This window comes from Rousettus aegyptiacus, unplaced genomic scaffold, assembly GCF_014176215.1.
Source record: "Rousettus aegyptiacus isolate mRouAeg1 unplaced genomic scaffold, mRouAeg1.p scaffold_m13_p_6, whole genome shotgun sequence".
Taxonomy (NCBI): domain Eukaryota; kingdom Metazoa; phylum Chordata; class Mammalia; order Chiroptera; family Pteropodidae; genus Rousettus; species Rousettus aegyptiacus.
Genome location: NW_023416309.1, coordinates 24,860,306 through 24,881,626, shown reverse-complemented (window position 1 = coordinate 24,881,626; position 21,321 = coordinate 24,860,306). Strand labels below are relative to the sequence as shown.

General features: G+C 35.3%; 1 protein-coding gene across 6 annotated transcripts in view; it reads left to right on the top strand.

The window, feature by feature from the left end:
• The window catches only part of BICC1 (BicC family RNA binding protein 1), a 239,534-nt gene that overhangs the window by 67,002 nt on the left and 151,211 nt on the right, over positions 1-21,321 (top strand). For all 6 annotated transcript variants that reach the window (XM_036222623.1, XM_036222621.1, XM_036222620.1 and 3 more), the window contains exon 2: positions 7,169-7,215. In XM_036222623.1, the coding sequence (XP_036078516.1) occupies positions 7,169-7,215 (47 nt within the window). The remainder of the gene's footprint in view (positions 1-7,168; positions 7,216-21,321) is intronic.

Below are 21,321 nucleotides of genomic sequence, written 5' to 3'. Positions count from 1 at the left end.
TTTAAAATTTTATAACCGCATGTAAAAGTAACAAAACAGGTGAGATTAATTTTAATATAGTTTTTTAAATCCAGTATATAAAATGGTATCATTTCAACATTAAAAAAATTATCGATGAGATTTTTACTTTTTCTGTACTGTCTTTGAAATCCAGTGTGTTTTTCACCCTTAGAACACATCTGGATTTAGACTAGCCACATTTCAATGGCCACAAGTGGCCAGTGGTTTTTCTTTTGGACAGTGCAACTCTGTGGGAAGACCAACAGGAGCTTACAGTGATGTACTAGATATCCATGATTCCTTTACACCACATGAAGGTTGTGAACATTCTCTACCTTTTGATGATAAAGCTAGAAGAATGTTGATTTAATAAAAAATAAATAATACTATGTAAGTACTTGAAGTTGTCAAATAGTGTTTATGACCCTAGGCCAGACTAAATGGTTCTTCAAGGATTGCTTCTGTAAGAAGGAATAGGGTCTAAAAGCAAGACATTTGACGTGACCAAAGTTTCCTGTAGTCAGGTTGAGATTCCACTGACATATTAGGGTCATCAGTCCACAGGGAAGTCTTCATTGTCAGGCCGATACATTTGAAGTCTGAATAAACTCTAAGCCAGGGTTGCTTGAAGAATTTAAGTTAAAAATCTCTTGAAGCAATGAATAATGTAATTTATATGTTCTTAGGTTTTAGTGAATATTTGTTCTCCTACATTTGACAACAACAGATGATTTGTGAAACTGAAAGCCTAGTAGACTAGAGAACGCTTTCCTCAGGGCTGCTGCAGAGCCACCACCATCTTAGATTGTCCCCATCACTGAAATATTGGCAGAGCTTTACCACCCTGAGAGATTTAGCATGTGAGGGAAAAACCCCTGTAATCCTCGGTTTGAGAAGTGTAGTCTGCAGAGGGCTACAGTTGTTGGGGTCAGTATGTATAAACCTTAAAGAGAAAGCAGTGGTCCCCATTGTTGGAACAAATCAGGACTGCTTGCTCCACCCTCATATAATCTTTGTCATTCCCATTAGTTATGTTGAAAAATTTGGTGGGAAATGAAATTTTAAAAAATAGTTTCATAGGATGTCTTATTGATGTAGTTCAATTGATGGCCCATGCTTATGGCCCAAATTATCATAGATAATCCATCTCTTTTCTTTCATACTCTTAGCCATTGAGCCTTTAGAATGTGGTAAATAAGGTGTTATCTGTTTTATATTATGTTTCATTTGATGTAACCTTTCGGTAAAAGTGGCCTTCTTTTAAATAGTCTATAATTATAAATGTATACATAATCTTTTTCTCTTTTTGGTTTATGCATTTTAGAGAGTGTCTCTTGTCTTTTAGCTAGCTATTAAAGTTCGATGTGAATCATAGAGGTTTTCCAAATATTGATTAGTTAGTGTTTTCACCTGTGAAGTTTCTTATTAAAGGCCTAAGTTAAAACTTACCCATTGAGAGTTGCACAAAATTATTATTTCCATCTAGAAAGTGCTAGGTTAAGGCCTGTGATATTTTATACTTGGTTTGATTTTATCGAATGTCCATTGTTCATCTCCAATAGTACATTAATTATCCTGTCTCTTTAGGTAGCTCATATCTACATTTGACCTTCAGACTTTTGCCATATTACCTTATACACTGGACTGAAAATCATGCTGTTGCAAACCAGAAATGGGTAAAATTTGGTTCACTCTCAAACAGGAGGAAAGATTTCAAATGATTTTTACTTGATTTTTTTCCACATTAAAAGAAATTCAAGCTATGTAAAGGCATTCTGGAAAAGTACAAAGGAGGAAGTTATAAATTATCATTAATTTTACCACTCAATAATTGTTAATATTTTGGTGTTTATAATTTTTCCTAGCACAGACATTATATGTATATGCATAATATGTACTTATAACACCGAGATCATTCTGTATATCCTGTTTTATAGTCTCCTTAAAAAGCAGTTTATTGTACTTTCGAATATGGGAACATTTTTAACTGCAAAAAATAAAACAATATTTTAGAAAAAAATTAAACTGAAAGAGAAAACCATTCTTAAATATCCAGCTACTATTAATATAAAAATTACATTTATTTTTGTTTCTTTTTGATTTTTCTCAACAGGCTTACATGAATTTTTTTTTTTTTTTCAGAGCAGGTGAATTTGATATGTTCACAGTGGACTCAGGGAAGCAGATAGGGAGTTTTAGTAAAGATGAAGTCTGAGAATCCTCATACCTGCTGTGCTATATAACATTCAGATGACACTTTTCAATACTGAAGTTTAAGCTCAGAAGAATGCTTCAATTGGCTATAATATTTGAATGATTTTAATTGGGAATTGAAGAAACTTAAAAAATACACTCAACGTCTACTATTTCTTTGATTCTGAGAGCTTTGCATGCCAATCCAGAGAGTTAGATATGACTCATGAACATAAAAATAGAGTATATGTAAACTGCAGCTTCTGATTTCTCTTTTAGCAGAATTGGTTAAATTGTCAGGGAACTTTTCTGAAAACAAATATGCAAAATAAAATAGCATAGCTTTTTAGCATATAGATTAAATTGATACAATAAGTGAATATTTTAAATAGTAAAATAGTAAATAGTAAAAATTTGACAGGAGAATCAGGCTACGTAATGATTACACATTATCTTTCTGGTGACCTTAAAATACATCAGCCTTAGTTAAATATGCTACAGTTGTGTTTAAAATATAGGGAGAAATGCCCTGAAGAGTTGAAGATTTATCTGTTATTTTTTATAATTTGAACTTATTTTTTTCCTTGCCCAAATTCCATAGAGGTGAAAAGACCCATGGCTTATCAAGGGAATGTTTAAAGGTTCCGTACTATGTTTTAAGATGAAATACATAGCCCTGTGTTCTTAGATTTGGCACCATAAAGCATAAGATGTTATAATGGAAAAGCATTTCAGAATGAAAAGGATATTTAAACAAGTTTCCATATGCCCTGTGAAGAATTTAAAATTGAGCTCCTCCCCCCCCCCCCCGCAACACACTTTAATTCAGTAATTAACTAGACTTGCCCTGTAGTTTGGGGGACTGTAATGGTTTACACCTGTTTCAACTTTTGCTGTTTTTACTGGCTGTGGCTTTTGCCATCCCATATTTCTTGTGAAGCAAAAATATGAAATAAAATATGGCAAAGCACTGGAGAAATGATAATAAACATAAAAAATGAATTGTTCAGCTTAAAATATGAGATGCTTTACCTGCACAACCCATGAAGCCATATTTCAGTAGTATTGAAGTAATTTATTCTGTGTCATGAAAATAAAGACAATGCTTTCATTGGCAGGGATAATCCAGAGTTTTTACAATCAAACAATTAAATTTTGGAACATCAAGCAAAGCTTATAATGTAAAGACAGTCAGAAAAAAGGCTGCTAAGTCATTATGTGTATTCATGTTACTGCAGAATAAAGAAAACGAGAGTGTAAGTGTATAAGAATGTGAAGACTCAATAGAACTGTCATACTACAGAATATAATCACACTTCAAGGGTCAAGAAATACCATGATATCAAATAGGCGGTTGGCTGATTTTGCAGGCAGTATTTCCTCTTCCAAATATATTGAAAAAGAAGCCATTGAGTCAAGGTATTATATCTCATACATTTTTTTCTTGCAATCTAGGTCTCAGATGGTCTCCCTAGAAGTAACCTTGATTCGTCAGGCCTAACAGTAGCAGCCCAGCTCTAGTGTTGGGTTAAGAGTAAAATGACTAACTGTTTCGTTCACCGTCCAGAATGAGAATAGCTAAATTAAATTTCTGTGTTTAATTTGGATAGAATTGTGACTGTGAAAAGATCTTTGGGAAAGTTGTCAATAGAACGGAATTTTTGTTTTGGCTTTATCTCACTAGTTGGGTGGCTTTGAATATATGGGCAAAAGTCGTTCTTAAATGAGGGCAGGGCCTTGCCTATTTTGACTCTCCATTATAGGACGTAAATATCTGTGGAATGAAAATTTCTTTTTGTTCTTAAATGCCTAAGTTTACATTGAGAAAGAAATATCCTGCAAATGGCCTCTCCCCATCTCTCACTTCTTCAGAGAAGTTTATATATTGATCCTGAGAATTTTAGAGTAAGTTTGAGACTTGAAATCTCAAATTTGAGCACAGAAGGATCCCTCTCTTAGGGGAGAGAATATTTGTGGTAAAACGTGGCTCTCCCTCGATTGGCTTTAAGGGCCTTGCTGTCTTAGGGCACGGCCAGGAAAAGTCCCACAAGAGACCCAGCAGCCTGGAAATTAGATAAGGACACTCCCTGCAAAGTGCCAGTGACTGGGACCAACCAGGGTTTGTGCCCGAGACAGTGATCTGACCAAGAATGCAACCAGAGTCTTTTACCAGGGTGTTTGTGGGCTTGGGAAGTGGATACTTCTCAGGACTTAGGGGGAAATTAGGCTTGGATTTGGAGTTTCTCATACAATAAACACTTAAAATGAAAAAGAACAAAGATTTTTGGTGCCAGTGAGTATGCCATTTCTGGTTCCCTGCCTCTTGTTCCCCTTCAAGCCATAAGGTTGCTAAAAGGTGTACATTTCTGGTTAAATTTTAGATGTTTTTCCGGAACGTAGTTAATTATAGTTTGGGTCTAACTAAGGAAATTTTTCTCCTTTCTATTCATCTCGGCATTGAAAGGCCATTCTATGAAGTCTGTTTAGACTTGGAATGAAGGGGCATTTCAAGCTTGTGACATAATGAGTTTGTCATGAACAAAATAAGTGTCCTAAAGGAAGTGTCTGTAATAAAATGTAGTTGTGTCATGAAATTCAAACTGATGAATTCTCAGTTGTGTAGGAGTTCTTTGTGCGTGAAAGGGGTGTTTATCCGCCTTGCTCGATAGGCCTTTGAAAATATCTTTGATTCTAAAATTTTTAAAAGAAGTTTCCTCGATGTCACTAGAATTTTTAAAAATCTTTGTGTCCTTATATACAGGATTCATTTCCAAGTGATTGTGTTATAGATTAGGGCCCCATTAAAGTATTTTCAGCTTTCGAGATAAAGACAGCTCATGCGGTGGCCGAGTTGAAGTCCGAGGCACTTGTTCTTAGGTTTTTGTCATTAGGTTTGGGCACTGACATTTTATCTCACCTGGGTCGCCCCTCTGGCTAGGATCAACCACATTTGCCAGTTTATTTAAAATAATGAGTTTGTTTCTTTTGTTCAGATTTATTCTTTATGCTTTTTAAAAAGCTTTAATATTGATATATTTCTAAGTTCAAGAGTGAAAATCACAATTTGTAGAGTTAACTGCAAAGAATCTTTTTGTGGAAATGTGTGCTTTGGATGCTCACTTCAGTGTACTCAGTTCATGCTGTTGATGGTGCGGTATTCGTGCAAAAAAGTAAAGGTAAATGATATTGGCATGATGTGTTAGTTTTCTTTTGCTGCTGCAACAAGTTACTGAAAGTATAGTGGCTTAACAACATTCATTTATTGTGTTACAGTTCTGAAGGCCGGAGGTCTGAAATTGGTTTCTTTGGACTGTTAAGGTGTTGGCCAGGCCATACTTCCTCCAGAGGCTCTAGAAAAGAACCCATTTTCTTGCTTTTCCCAGCTTCTAGCGGCCACCTACATACCTTGGCTTATGGCCCCTTCCTGCATCTTCAAAGTTGGCAGTGTAGCTTTTCTGTATCTTGCTCCTCTCTGAACCTCTCAGGTTGTTGTCACATGCCCATCTCTCTCTGTTTTTATTGTCACATCACTTTCTTGGACTCTGACCTTCCTGCTTCCTTTTTATAAAGACCTCTAGTGACTGCATGGGGTCCACTTGGGTAATTGAGGATAATCTCTTCTCAAGATCCTTAATTCAAACACATCTGCAAAGTCCTTTTCGCCATGTAAGGTGATGTGTTAATGGGTTCCAGGGATTAGGACATGGACAACTTTGGGGGGCTGTTATTTAGCCTGCCTCATACATTATAGTTTATTTTCTTTAAATTTCTTTTATTTTTTGTGTTCATACATTTCCTCAAACTGTCCTTGGTAATCACAGAAACATGTACTCTGTGTTCTCTTTTCTGGATGAAAATATGTTGATAAAAATTTTGTATTTTTACAAAATTGCAGAAAGTGTCTTGTCATATATCTAACTGTGAAATTAAAGTTGGTGAAAAGATAATTTGTAATACTTGTTATTTTTTTGAGGGCAGAGAGAACTTTGAGTTTTGACTCTTCCACCTAACAGAATGATCCACCATACTTCTTGGGTCTTTAATCATTTTAACAATGAGTTCTTGCTCCAGGCCCAATTTTTGTCTTAGTGAGGGTGTGGTTTCTCTGCTTAACCACTGTTCCACTCTGCATTCGAATCCAAGACCTGTTTGGTGGTTGCCCTCTGAAAGGTACCATTTGAGGCGACTGTAAGCAGGATTTTATCGGCTCTTTGTCCCCTCTCTTCCTTTAGTCCAATTTCCCGCCTCCCTCCACAGATAAAAAGAAAATGTTCACATAGTCATAAAACTTTTGAACATTGAGAACTGGGTTTGTTCTGTTTTTATAGGCTACTATTTAGATATAAAAATGATTGTTCAAATACAATGACCTTTTGAGTAAGCTCATATGAAGTTTTATTGTTGTCTGTCACTTTGTCATTACTATTTAATTCTCGTGTTGTTTTTTCTCTCTTTTTGTGTAAACCAATAAAGGAATGAATTAAAGTAGTGTAAGAAGCCAACAGAAATCCAAGTAGATTATATAGTCATTGCGAAACCTCGAACAAAAAACTCAGCAGGCCATGTTCCATGAGCCCCCAATTGAAAAGGCAATGTCATGCCTGGGATTGATTACAGATAGGAAGTGTTAGAGCACTACAGCTGATTATATTGGTAGTTATATTTGTTCATACATTTTTTTAACTATGAAAGGACAAGATTACTTTTGTTCATGTGTGAAATAGAGATTGTGAGACTTTCAGACAGAAAAATGTGTGAAATTAAAGAAGTGTAATTGAATGGATTAGTAGTGTTTCATTTTTTTTTTTTTATCACATTTGCATCATAGATGAGGCCTGTTAACAGGCACTGAGTTATGGGAGAACAAGAATGGCATCTTGTTTATCTGTCTATTCTCATACCTGCTATGCAAGAGCTTTTGAATACATAGGTTGAGCAAAGAAACTATTTTAAACATATACATTTTTATTTACAGCTGCTGCTGAAGGAAAAGGCAAAAGTGGGGAAGACTTTTTTCAAAAGGTAAGCTGCTTTGTATTCCTGCCTTGGTGATAATTAAGGAGAAATACACATGTCTCGGTAGAAAGCTACTCTTCCATGTGAAAGGGAATAGATTTTTGATGTGATAGCCGGAGATGCTCGGGACAAGGAAAGGGTGGTATACTGTTTGGCACGTAACCATTCTAAGGAGATTTCTTCTGGGCAAATCTAGTGAAGTTTTTGCTTGGAGGTGTGGAAGCAAGGAAGGCCGCACGATATGCTGTCTTTATTATCTTTTACTACTGCCCACCATTTCCTTCTTCCCCAAACACATACCTGACCTGGGAAGTAGAGAGGAGTCCCTCACAACTTTTCTCATTTCTCGTAAGTCTGACCGTGGGTGGGATAATATAATTGACAATGGATGTACCTTTAGACTTTCTTGCCAGAAGTTGGCAGCTGTGTCCATTCTGTTCCTGGCTTTCCTCTGAAAGTTCTGACCTTCAGTGAAGCCGGTCTGGCCAGTCGTACATAGCAAAGGGAAACAGGAGTGGAGCTGTCTGAAGAATGAATATGAGAAACTATGAACAACAGTCAGTTTATTCTAGTCAGCTCTATTTTAAAAAATATTTCATGTAGGGGCAGATGCCAACCTTTCAAAGAAGTGGATTTAAGTTCATGTTCTTTCTTTGGTTTATTTGGATTTATTGTATTTGCGTCTTTGTCAGGATCTAGAAAGTATATGCATGGGAACAAATATACAGATGTCTTAGGGGAGTGATAAGAATGAAAATATAGTAGCAACTATGAATGAGGTTAAATATGGCTATAGAGGATCATCAAGCCTTTGGAAAACACCTCTGTGTAGCCAGATGTGGCCTTTGCAAGCTTCTTTATTCTTTTGCCTTGTGTATGATCTACTTTTTTTTTTTTTTTTTTTTTTTTTTGGTCAGCTTCATCATTTATCTGCATTCTCTGCCAAGCTTATTAAAAGCAAATATTTTTAGAACTGATACTTACATTGCCATTTCTTCATTCTGAAAATATTTATTTACCACCTGTTGTGTTCTGCACACTGGAGAGACCAAAATGATTAAGGCATCATCCCTGCCCTGCAGGAATTAGTCTGGTGTCTGGTGATGTAGTCACAGAAATAGCAGGAGAGTCTGGGGCCATAGAGGATTAAGCACTTGACTGGGGCTTTAGGAGATTAGAAGGGACTTCTCGAGGTCTTCAGAAGAGTGGAAGTTAGCCATGTGAAGAGGTAGGCTTGGGTGGGTTGGAAGGCATTCTAGGCAAAGACACAATATAAGAAGGCTCAGAGGTGGAAGAATTTATGTGACATTCACACTTCCAACGTTTGGCTGGCGCATAACGTGAGGGGTTCATAGTGCAAGATGAGATACAGGATTCTATATGATGAAGTATCTTCTTTGAATGGGGGACACATTCCTAAAGGATTTAAATTTAAAAAATTTAAAAATTCTCTACTGGCCAAGCCCAGTGTGCCAGACCAAAGTTTTCCATTCCTGCTTTAGGCTCATGCTGTTGAAGTTTATGTACTATGCCTGAAGGCCTTGGCTTGGCATTATCTGACGTTGGTTAATATCCAACCTGTCTTTAATACCTGGGCATTTCGGAATGCCCTGCCTTTTGCTGGGGCAGGCTTGCCGCAAGGGGAAGAAGAAAAGAGAAAACGAAGAGCAGAAATCTCAGATTTGCCTCGGGTTGGCTGTGATGGGACAAGTAGATGCTAGCTGTGGAAGGATTTTTTTTTTTTCGTTGTTCCTTAACTTGCAGATAGATGTAAAAAACAGACCGTTCAGCTTTGTATGACTCAGACATTTTAAAAGTTGAATCAAAACAGTGTATGTAGTCATAAAGGACCTTCATTCTTATAAGATTTGCTAATATTTATCACCCTTTGTGGAGCCATATATACATTCCAGCAGTTTAAATGGAAACACATGTTTGAATCCAGGAACATGTGTGTGCCCCACAAAATAGGAGTTGGAATTGTAGATTCTGTTCTTGGTTACAGGTTAATGAGGACCCTGCATAACTAAATGAAAGTAGTTTTTATCTCCTTATTTTCTTTTTTAGTTCCTTAGACAGTGTCTTCCTGATAGACAAGTGCCTATATAGGATTTGGACACTTACCCTGGAAAAAACCTGTAACTTAATAAAAGGCACACATCCCAAATTCTAGAAGAGTAATTTTCAGTGTTTTGACCAGACAAACATAGACATTATGGTTCATCTACAGTAGAATGAAGTAATGGAGAAGTATTGAATTGTCCTCCAGGAACTTTCCTCTCTAGTCACATGTATTCCAATTTCATATAATGACATTTGGGAAACATTTAAGAAGAAATAGTCCATATTGCTGGTCATTAGCACCTTCGACTAACATTTCTTCTCCGAGAGCAATGCAAATATAGAAAGGCTCTGTATGCTTATTAGAATGTGTTTTGGTTTTGACACTAGGTTTGTATCACAAAATTAAAACTATTCTTGAGTTTAAAATTTGACTACCCTTATTTAATAAAACAAAACAAAACAAAAAAAACATGTCTGGAAGGATATCTTCCTATCTCCTTACCGGCCCTCCCTGAGAAGAGGATTAGAGGCGTATGAGACTTTTATGTGTTACTTTTTTTTTTGTACTGTTAAAATATATGTAAAATCATAGCAATGTGAAAAACTTAATTAAAGCAGTTATTCTCATTGAAAATTTTTGAAATTGAAAAAATGAAAGGAAATTAAATTAAAAAAATATCTTTGAGAATAAGAATTGGTAGATTTCCACAAAGAGTTTAGATTGTGGTGTAACCACTACTAAGATCATCACATATATTGTCTCAGATTTGAAGCTGTGATCATCGATGCTCAGTTTACTACAGGTGCATGTAAACATCTCCCACAGAGGCACAGTCACTGCTGCTTTCAGCAAGCTACCTGGTTTTCTGTGTGCTGCTTTGCTGCATGTGTTCAAAACATTTTATTTCCCCCGACACTGTATTAGGGGCAAAGGCTAACCTGTAATAACAGAGAAACCCAACAATATAATGGCTTGAAGAATAGAGTTATTTATCTTACATTTGAGCAACATTCTAAGGAGAGTATTCCCACTTGGTGGGTGGCGGCATCCTGTCTGCAATGACCCCGCTTCCAAATAAGGTCACATTCACTGGGGTTAGGACTTCAAAATATGGTTTTTAGGGGGACACAGTTCAACCTGTAATAGCTTTTAATGGAGGAAATGATTCTGTAGAAAAATTTACTATGACCAGAAAAATTTGCTAACACTAAATGCTATGTATTACGTTTTGATACTTAATTTGATTTGTAGATTTTAATTGCCTAATCATTTATACCAGATCTTTTTTTTTCTTATTACAAATCATTTCTAAATTGTCTAGAACAAATATATAATTGACATGCAGGAAAGTGAAAAAGTCTAATTTGTTATCCTACCTCTAAAAGGCAACTACTGTTTATACACCTTTATTTCTTTTTTCTATGCTCATTAAAAATGCATGTAAAATGTTTTTGTATATTCTCTTATTGGCTAATGGGATTGCAAATTAGACTGTTTATATTGGCTATATCTCAGATGTTTTTCTGTGTTAAAATTTTGCAAGTTCCCCAATAATTGTATTTTTTGTTCTTTTGCTCTAAGTACAGTGATAAAAGGAGGGAATAGATACAACTTTATCAATATTCTCTCTAGTTCTTTGTCCACTCCTCATGGCAACTTTAATTGAAACACATGGAAATAATCTGCTTAGATTTTTACAGTTTTTTGGGCAGTTGTTCATGGCTTACTCACTGTCTGTCCTGTTTCCTTTTAATCAGTTTTCTTTTTTTTCTTTCTCTTGTGAAATGACTATGGCCTGATCTTGGAGGGAAAAATGTGTTGCAGTGTATGAGGTGGGGATGGGTATAGTGATTGCATTACAGATGTGACTCATCAAAGCAAAAATACTTTAGGAGTCTTGAATCCCAATGGCTGAAGAAGACAAAATCCAGTCAGCATCATAATTGATGCAAGTCAAGTTTTCTTGCATTGGGTTATAAACATGTTTTCTCTGCAAAGTACACAGCACATATTTTGAATGTAAGGATATTTTATACTTTTAAAATATGTCATTTTGGAAAACTGACCCATAAACTATGGCTTTCACAAGGGCTAACAGTAAGACTGATATAAAGAAGATAGTTTGGCGAAGTATGTGGTACAGTTTTATTACTCTCAAACTCCCTTCTTCGGCAAACAGATTACTTTTTTTGTTTTGAGACTGAAAAGTGGCAAGTGCTGTCTTCTGGGGAAAATGGCTGGGGGGAATAGTTGGCTCCCTCTACCTCAAAATGAGTGCATTGGGTGATCATAGATGGGACTACTCGAATCTTTATATTGGTGGAGGTGGGGAGGCAGAAATCTTTAAACACAATTGCTTTTGCCTTCTTCAGTAGCCATTATTTTGTATATGTTGAATAGATCATATACGTTTTGATTTAGTTAATTAAAAATTAATTCAGTTTAACTATATCTTGTGATATGCTTTCTCTAACATTGAATCTTAATGAGTAAACATGTTAAGTTCAATTTAAATGAAATTAGGATATTTTAAAGTTTTAATCTTAGTAGTTGTTTCAATAGATAATGCATTACATGGTTCACAATTCAACTTATAAATGGGCATATATATAGTGAAGAGCATTTGGTGTCATGTTCTGAAGATGCGTTGAGAAGGCTGTGCAGAATTATAGTGTTGGTTTCAAACTTAAGCAGATGTTATCACCAATGGATGTTATGACGAATGGGCAGTTGGGCCTTAAAACTAAAATCCAGGGACTGAGTTCTTATTCCCTTATGTCTCTGAGAATAAGTTTCAGCAAGAGAATCTGTGATTATGGTTCTCTTATACTACTGACAAAATTGGGATAACCGAACATGTATAACACTTAGAAGAAAGGAATAACCAAAAAACAGGTTGTCTGGCTGTCTTCCGGAAGGTTGTTAAAGGTAAGAATCAATCCTACTTTTAGATCTTATAATTTGTTCTTTGCCATTTATCAAGATTTTAGATCTTATAATTTATTCTTTGTCATTTATCAAGAATCTTGCAAATAAGGGTTAGTAGAAAAGATTAAGAAGATGACTAAGTGACTAGTCATCATCTATCTGTTTTTTAGTCTTCTAAGTTCTGTCTTTGTGTTCATTTAAATATGAGAAGCCTGGGTGTCAGACCATATTCTCAAGTATGTCTAAGAGTCACCCATAGAGTTTCATCATAAAGTTATATACTTGGCTCTTGCTTTGGCAGTCATTTCACACACTGCTTTGTGAACACCACATTTGCTGTTTTATTTCTCTTTCTGCAACCGTGGAAGTAGGAGATACCATTGATATTCCTTTAAAGAGTGTGTTTGATGGTAGTGAATACCCTAATCGCTACTATAATTTTTTAAAGTGAATAATGTTAAATCAATATCTAGTGAAAATTTAGTTGTTAATGGTTAAAATATTATTCTTGAAACCAAACTCAAGGCATTGGATCATGTGGAAAGAGAGGTCTTTTAAGAAAGGTCACAAAGCAGGATTTTGAATTAAATATTAATGTGGGGTGTACCTGGGATAGATAATCATGGAAAGGTCCAGTGAAATTGTAATATTTTGTAACATACTCTTCCTGAATGGATTAAATTACTTAATTCCTATATTTGTCAGAATTTGTCTTAATTGAACAATATTGAGATAAAAACTTCCTTATGATTGATACTAAGATTTCAGAACAGTTTTCACATTATACAGATAAACCAAAATTACACTAATAAACTGATAATATGAAAATTTAAACATTTCTGTGTGGATTAGAAACATTTTTAAGATAGAGGAACTATTTTTGAGAAAGGATAAAGTCTGATGATTAGGTCTCACAGAAGTTTTGCATTTGCTTTGGTAGTCTGTGTATGTGTATATATTTAATTATGGCATTTGATTCTTGTGTGATTCAATGTGTATGTGTTTATATTTAATTATGGCATTTGATCGTCATGTGATTCAAATTGTTTTTACATCTAAGGACGCATAAGACAAATTCAGTCTTTTATATACATAGAACATTATCAGAGAAGTGTCTGAAGATCAATGTATAAGGACAGTCTTTGCGGTAATATTTGTAATAATTTAAATTAAATAAAAATAACTTAAGTGCTTGCTCTAATGTTTGGAATATGATATATCCAAAATTTGGATTACTATGTAAGGATTGAAAATCAAATCATGCTCTTTTATAAATATTTAATGATTTGGGAAATTAATTATCATGTAAATGTAAAAAATGAGGGCAAAAGGCATATGAACAGCTTGATTCAAATTATGTTATATGTATTTATGCCTAGAAAAATGACTGGGGTAGGAATTACACCAAAATATTAAGTGACTGTCTCAGTGATGAGATTATGGTCGATTTTTATTTTTTTCTCTATATTTTCCTATAATGAACCTCTATTACTTTTAAAACCACCTCACGGAGAAGAGCAGATCATAAAGGCTAAAATAGGCTGTGGTTGCTTGTAGATTCATAAATTGTTGCCAATTTATAGAACAAAATATTTTGTTGAAAGAAGTTTTAAGAGATCATCTAATTCTACTTCCCATCAAGTACTAAATTTCCTTCTCTGTCACCTACAGCAGGAATAAAGACAAAACAGTTCTCATATATATAAGGTAAATCATTTTTAATCAGTGCTAATTTTTAGAAAGTTTTCCCTTTTCTTTCATTCATTTGCCCTCGTTTAGCCATTAGAGTTATAGAAAAATTTGAAGATGGTTTTTATATTTCTATGCCTTTATCTCTTCAGACTAAAGATACTTAGTTTCTTATTTATCATATGAGTTAATTTTCAGATCCCTCATTATTCTGTTCATTTTCAGAAGCAAGATCAATGCCCCATTTTAAATGTGACATATACCTGGGTATCATGTTTTGGATATAGCCTGACCAATGCTATTATACTGAGGCCGTAAAATCCACAATATAGATACAATTCAGAAGTAGCCAAAGATTATGAGATTTTCAGGCACTGTGAATTGGTCCTAGGCAAAGAACTGACATTTCTTGCCATTCTTCAACTGAAGAGGAAAGATTGACTCCACTGTAATTGCTAGGTACACATAAAATAAGGATACTTGATTTCTGACAGGCAGGTCAAGGCCCACTTAGATATAGCTCACATGTTTTTTTTCACTCTAAGCTCTTGACCTAATATTTGGCTTGTAGTCTATGTGACAGTATGCTTCCCAGAATAAGATGCTGTGGAAAGTACCCTTCTCAAGGATTTCACCTGGTTCTGTGACTTAGTTGTCAAAACTCCTGTATGATTTCTTTCTTCATTGTGGACTCTATAAGATCACCTAGGGATCAGGACTCAGCCGCACAATGATAGTCCAGAATATGATGGGGTCTGTGCGGTGCCTTTTAGTGTAACTCAAGTGAATGATATGAAATTTAATAAAGAGATTTAAGCTTTACTGATTTAAAATGGGTTCACAGAGAATCAGTACATTTTAAAGCTAAATGTGGTGGTGATGTCTTTTACTTCTAGAATAGTCTTAAAATGATTTCTTTTTTTCAAGCTAGTTGGTGGCAGCTAGGACTTTGAAGAGTGTTTTTCTGACTTTGTTATTAATAAAACATAAATTATTTTCTTTACATCAGTAATTATTCTGCCCTCTTGAGTGGGCTAGGCTTTTCTATGAGACAAATTTTGTCTAAAGCTGCAAGTTTTGTTAAGAAAGGTTCTGAATCAGGGTCATTGTGGTGCATTAGAGGGACAACCAAAAGGCCGGAGACAAATTAATACAGCCGAAAATGGCATGAATTTTGTAGTCTTTTATATTGTAAGTAGTCAGGATTTCAAGATCACATTAAGGTTGATACTTCTAAAGTTTGTACTTGATATTTTCTTATTTTATCCTACCTACAAGGCTTGAAATTATGATTTGTTATCCCATGAATCAGTTTTTTCTTCAGTTTTGAGACTGTTTCTGGTTTTTGAAGAACAGCCTTTTGCTTGATGTTTTTAATATGTTTCACTTTATTTAGACAAAATAGATTGCTTTAGAATTTGCCCTTTGGCTCATTCAACTCTTACCTTGCTTTTGTCTCTGAATAGTACTTTTAAATTTGTGTACTTTGTAGTTTAGGTGGTTATATACTTGCCTTCCCAAACACCCTACCATGAAAAATGAGGGAGCTAGCCATGTTTCACACTACCCAGCTCTGCTTCCCAGCCCTTCTGGACACAGCCAATGGGCCTAGATGTAGGCACCAGACTCAGTGATGAACGTTCCATAGTGACTGGTTCTCAGAACTCACCGAATGAAATTTGTCTCTTATTTAAGAAATTGGGAAATGAAGACCCAGTGTGGTAGTGGGAATGGAATGGGAAAGGTCATCATGTAGGATGGGGTAAGAGAGAAGCCAAGAGTGATAGTGTTGGCCATGGGAACGCTGGAGTTATTAGGGAGAAGAAGCTGAGAATAAGCAGAGGAAATCCATCTGCGGAAGGCAACATGGAACAAAACACAAAGAGAGCAGATGTGCAGGAAGTGAGAGATACTCCTAGCTGGAGCTGGCACAGTTTGGGGTGCTTCTCACATTTTGATCTATAGGTGTCCTTGCAGTCTTCTTCTTTCCTCCTGATGTGGTTGTGAAACACTGTGAGGCCTTGTAATCAAGAATCTGACTAAAACACCTAAAAGGCCTTCAATTACTTGATTAAATGCATAATCATTCTTTTTTCAAAGGTTTGTGCATTCACACTTTAACAAAATTTGGTAGGTCTGCGTCGAGTAGTTTAACTCCTCAATGAGTGGCTAAAATTAATTCATATCTTTAAAGGAGCAATGGTCTTTAGATAAGACATAAGACATTTTCCCAAAACCTGTCATTAAAATATGTATATAGCAGCAATACCACAGTGTGTTTTAAAACAGGAAAACACACCGTTCCCGTGTATGTGCACAATATTTTATGCAGTATATATGTTATATACATGTTCTTTGTATATTATACTGTATAAAATAGTATTCTTATTCAGGGTATGTTTCTTTTTGCTAGTCATTTGCCAACATTATTCAAAAAATAATAAGGTCATTGCTATTAGTATCTCAGGTGGAAAACACGTACTGCCCTTATTTTCTGAAGAGATTTTGTCGTGGACTTTTATAGTACACATTACAATTTCCTCCTTCTCCATGGCCATTGACATTAATATTGTTTTAGTCAATATTATACTTTTTTGTGGGAAGCTTGTAGTCGGCCAACATGCAGAAGAGTTAGTACTGTTTAAAAGATTTTCTGTTTTTCTTAATAGTTAAGGAGAACACTTTGTTACTCTATGGCTCTTTAATGTGATTCTTGAATTATTAAATATCCTGAAAGTTACTCTCTCATTTTGTATGTTTAGTAGTTGTGGCTTGTCCCAAAGTAGTTCTTTTGGAGTTTCTTTGGAAGTAAATTTCTTTTGGCACTTTAAGTGGTGAAAAAAATAGATTTCATTCCCTTTATTTTTTTCTTGGTGAAATTAAATGGTCTAGAAGTATTTAAGTCTTTCCTTCCTTAGCAAAACCACTCTTAGTCACCATATATTATCATTCAGTTGTTCAAATTTTCTGCTGCTTGCTGGCTAAAGTGATGATAGGTGGGGAATGAAGGAATTTAGCCAGAGATGACACCAACTGGAGGCAAAAATATAGAGGCTTCTGTTTGTTCCTCTGTTTTTCTTAAGTGCACCATCAATTGCTTTTTTCTGAGGGAGAAAACCCAGCTTCAGTTTCCATGTGCCTGTTTACTCGGGAGTTACCAGGAAACCTTAATCTTCTGTGAATAAGAAAACTTTAAACTGAGTTAGTTTGGAGTTGTTTTCTTAAATAGAGCTTCTTCCTGTTATGTTTTTCTATGGGATTTTCTAACACAATGGGCCAGATTCATGTGTAAGTCAATGGGAGGTGCTGTTTGAGAAGCTCCATGGTGTATTCCCTAGATTGGTAGGTTTGGAGCACCTATTTTTCTTGGCTTCAGCTAGAACATTGAGAAGGAGATATTAACAAAATTGAGCAAATGGTATTTTTCAGTACTTAATTGAAACATGGATGTGTTCCTTCCCATTTGAGTGTCACTTTAGTATCTCTCATAATTAAAAATACGGGAAGCTATCTCATGATCTGTGAATCTAGAAAACTCTTGTAGGTTCCATGGGAAAACTAAAGAGGACATAATTTTTACTTTCAAGGAGCTGAATGGGGAAGGTGCTTATCGAAAGGGGCTAGAGTGAATGATTATGTACAGACTTTACAAAGATGCTAAATATACCACTTATGAGACATTTGTTGCTCTCTCTGTTAGCTTGACATTGTGCCAGATGCAGGACCATAGAGGAGAAAAGATGGTCATCTGGTTAGTTTTCAAACGGGTCATACTTCAGAGAAGTGGCACATAAGTGCCACCCAGTAGGGCAAGAACACGCAGTAGAGGAAACAGAAGGAGCGATTTGTTCTACAAGGAGGAATCAGGAAGGTAGCCTTGAGAAGATGTTTGAGTAGAGATTTAACAGGTAGAAAGAGTATAACTAGAATGTTGGGTAAGGTTAGGCAACACTTTGTAATAGAGTTTCTGAGGAGACAGCAGAGTTTAGGTTAGGTTAAGCTGTCTTCCAGACCTGTGATTTCATGACCTAAAAGAATCAACCGAGGCAAGATGGAAAGGCATTTCTGGCAGAAACGACCAACTGTGTGCCTTTGCAAAGGCAACATAAGGGACAGGGGAGACTGTTTCTGTCTTATGGCTCTGGAAACAACTGAATTAAAAGTGATATATACCATTATATAATTTCATCTGAGCTAATCACAGATTCATGTGAAAGGTTGAGAGGGTAAGTATAAAAGGATTTGAAATCTAGTTTAAATTTAGGATATCATATTGTTTATATTCATTGTCTACTCAAAAATGATGAAAATTAAAAATGATAGCCAGCATTACTAAACAATTTGCAATGCAGTTTGTTTTGCAGCTTCTGAATTCTTTGAGTGCTGGGTTTAGGGATGTATTATTACTTTTTTTTCCCTTCTGCTTTCCTGTATGATAAATGCATCCCAGGAAGATTAACTTTTAACTGCTTTGAAACATGTGTTTCAACTATTGTAATACCTTCATTGCATTTTGGATAATAAAATTTCCAAGCTCGGAATGATGGTTATAAAAGAACAAGTTAGCATCATTTAACTAAGTCCTGAACTTTCTATAATATACAGTTTTAGAACATGTCTTTTCCAGGAAGACAGTTGAAAGTTTTGGTTTTGCACTTTACTTCTGGCTCTGTTTTATGGAAATCAGACTTAAAACTTCTGAGAAATAGGTACCAGTGGTTCAAATTTGGCAAATAGTAGAATATTTAATTTCATTTGTATAAAATTAAAGATACTCTTAAAGAAGTTGTTGACTATCAATTTATCATACTCTAATATTAGCATCAAACCACCAGTGTAATGATGAATAAGTACGGAGAAGGGAAGGCCAAGAATATTTGAGATCTGGTATCACACGCAGAATAAATATAGCCAAATCTCAGTTGTTCAGGGGCAGATTTTCTAGCTTAATTATTAACTGGAATTCATTCTGGCTTTCCCATTTCCCCAATTCTACCATTAACAATTTTAGTGATAATAAACTCTCAATCTACAGCAGTGTATCCTTCTCCTTGTAGGAAAAAAACTACTGATGCCCAAACTAGAGATTGATTTAGTTGTTCTGGAAGTAAAGCTTGGGCATTAATTAGTGTGTTTTTGTTTGTTTGTTTGTTTGTTTGTTTGTTTTTAAAGCTGCCCAGGTGATTTTAATATGCAGCTAAGGTTGGGAACCACTGATGTGGAGTATGAGTTAAGTGCAAGGAGAAGTTGTCACTTTATGTTGTTCTCTGATGCTGGTTAAAAAGAAGGAATTGAATATATATGTGTCTGTCAATTACTAGTGGATTTCACTTTCCATTGAGTTTCATTCTCTTAAGACTGTTTCATGGTATGATTTATAAGAGGGTATACTGTGAAACACTAGTTCTGCATTATGTTAATAAACATCTAGTTTTAAAAAGTTCCATGATAAGATATGTTTGAGGATTGCTGTCATATACAGTTAAAAAGGGTTCTTTCCTACAAAACTGCTTACAGACTTTAATGTGCTAATTATTTGCATTTTGTGAATTTGTTAGAGGAATATGTAATATGTAGCACTTTACAATATAACTTGGTCAAATCTGGTTTTTTCCTTTGGTAAAAATCTAGTCTACAGAATTAAACAGTGAATCATTTGGAAATTCCTTTTTTCACTGACCAAGATCTGTATTAGGGTCGGACATGATGTAGTTAATACAAAAGTGTATTTCCTCTCCTTGGTGAGTCTCGTGATAGGGATGAGAGTGTATATCACTTTAGAGTACATGATTCAATCCTAAAATTCAGCTGTTACCATGTTATATCCATGCTCAGAATTTCTTTTAACATTTCCCCATTGCCTCCCAGATGAAGTCCAATGTCCGCCTTTGGCATTGAGTGTTTATTACAGTCTGGTTCCTTCCTTCCTGCTGCTTTAATTTCGTCTCCCATTGCTCCTCAAACCACTCCCCTTGGCATCAATCAGTGATGTCCCAGGCCATAACTATTCCTGATTCTAATGGCTGTAGATAAAAATACTTCTCTACCTAGAAAGTCTCTCGTCTTGGTCTCTATTCCTTTCCAGTTGTGTCATTAAAAATCCACCCTTTTGTGGGATATTCTGGACTGGCCCAGACTATGTTGACAGTTTCCATTTCTTTATATGTTTTAGTGACATATTCAAATCACTTTGTTTGGATTTTATTAAAAAGTTAATTTTTTTGCAATGTTCTGTTCTTTTGAGTTGATATACTAATAGTTCAGCTAGTTTCTGAACTTGAAATGAGAGACTCAGTTGTTTTGGGGCCAAACACATTGCTCTGTGCGCATGGTTGGGGCTAAGTAACTCCTTAGAATTGTGATATTGTTGGATCAAAAAGGACCTTAGAGATTTCCTAGTTTAGGATACAAACAAGGAAAACAAGACCTAGCAAAGTTCAGTGATTTGTCCAAGTCATGTTACTAATTGTTGAAGCTGGGGAGGAAACTCAATTCACTGTTCTCTTCACTATACTAACAATTTATGTATTTTTAAAATCCAGATGCTCTTTCAGGAAAAATAACATTCTCATGTCACCCTTTTTTTTTTTTTTTTTGTAATGGAAAAACACCATAATTTAAATATTGTCACTTAAAATAGATCAAAGTAGTAAGAGTTAGTGCTGTCTTGTTTTCCACCCTCCCAACACACACACAAAAAGATGTGTTGGAGATTTATATGAAGTCTGGAAACTGGGTTTTTAATACTTAGATGTTCCTGAGATGATTATAGTTTGCATTCCTTCACACATCACTATCTCCTTTTCTTCCTTCTTCCCACCCCTGATTTATGCTGTGCCATCATTTTGAATCAATCAGTGAATTAAACTAATAAGAGATGTCAGTATTATAAAGAACACTAAACTAGCGGCTCTGAGATTTGGGTTTGAGTCTCAGTGCAGTCAGCAGCTGTGAAATCTTGGACAAGTCATTTGGCAGCCGAAACTCAATTTTCTTTCTCTTATAAAATGGGCACAATTCCCCATAGAATTGGTGTTAAAATCAGTTAAAATAGAACAGATTCAAATCAGTTGAGATTGAGGAGCATTGAACAGATGTGAGAGATTATTTGTTTCTTCAGAGAGCCCCTTCCTTGCTAGTGCTTAGTCTTTGCAGTTGAGGGAAGGCTACAGGGCTATTACTGTTTTGGGGTGAGGGTCCTTGTCTTTCTTGGAAAAACCACACACAATACTGTTGGCAACTCTTCTCAGTTTAGAGTTGAGTGATTGTAACTTTTAATTAGGGATGCTACTTTCTAGGTTCTTATATTGGGAAAAGATTCTATTTGTTGGTTTGCTTTTGTTTATATATATTCATATATATTTGCATTTTAGAGTAATATGTTTTCTTCTCTAGTGGATATATTTTTTTCTTGTTATGGTGTCAGTGGT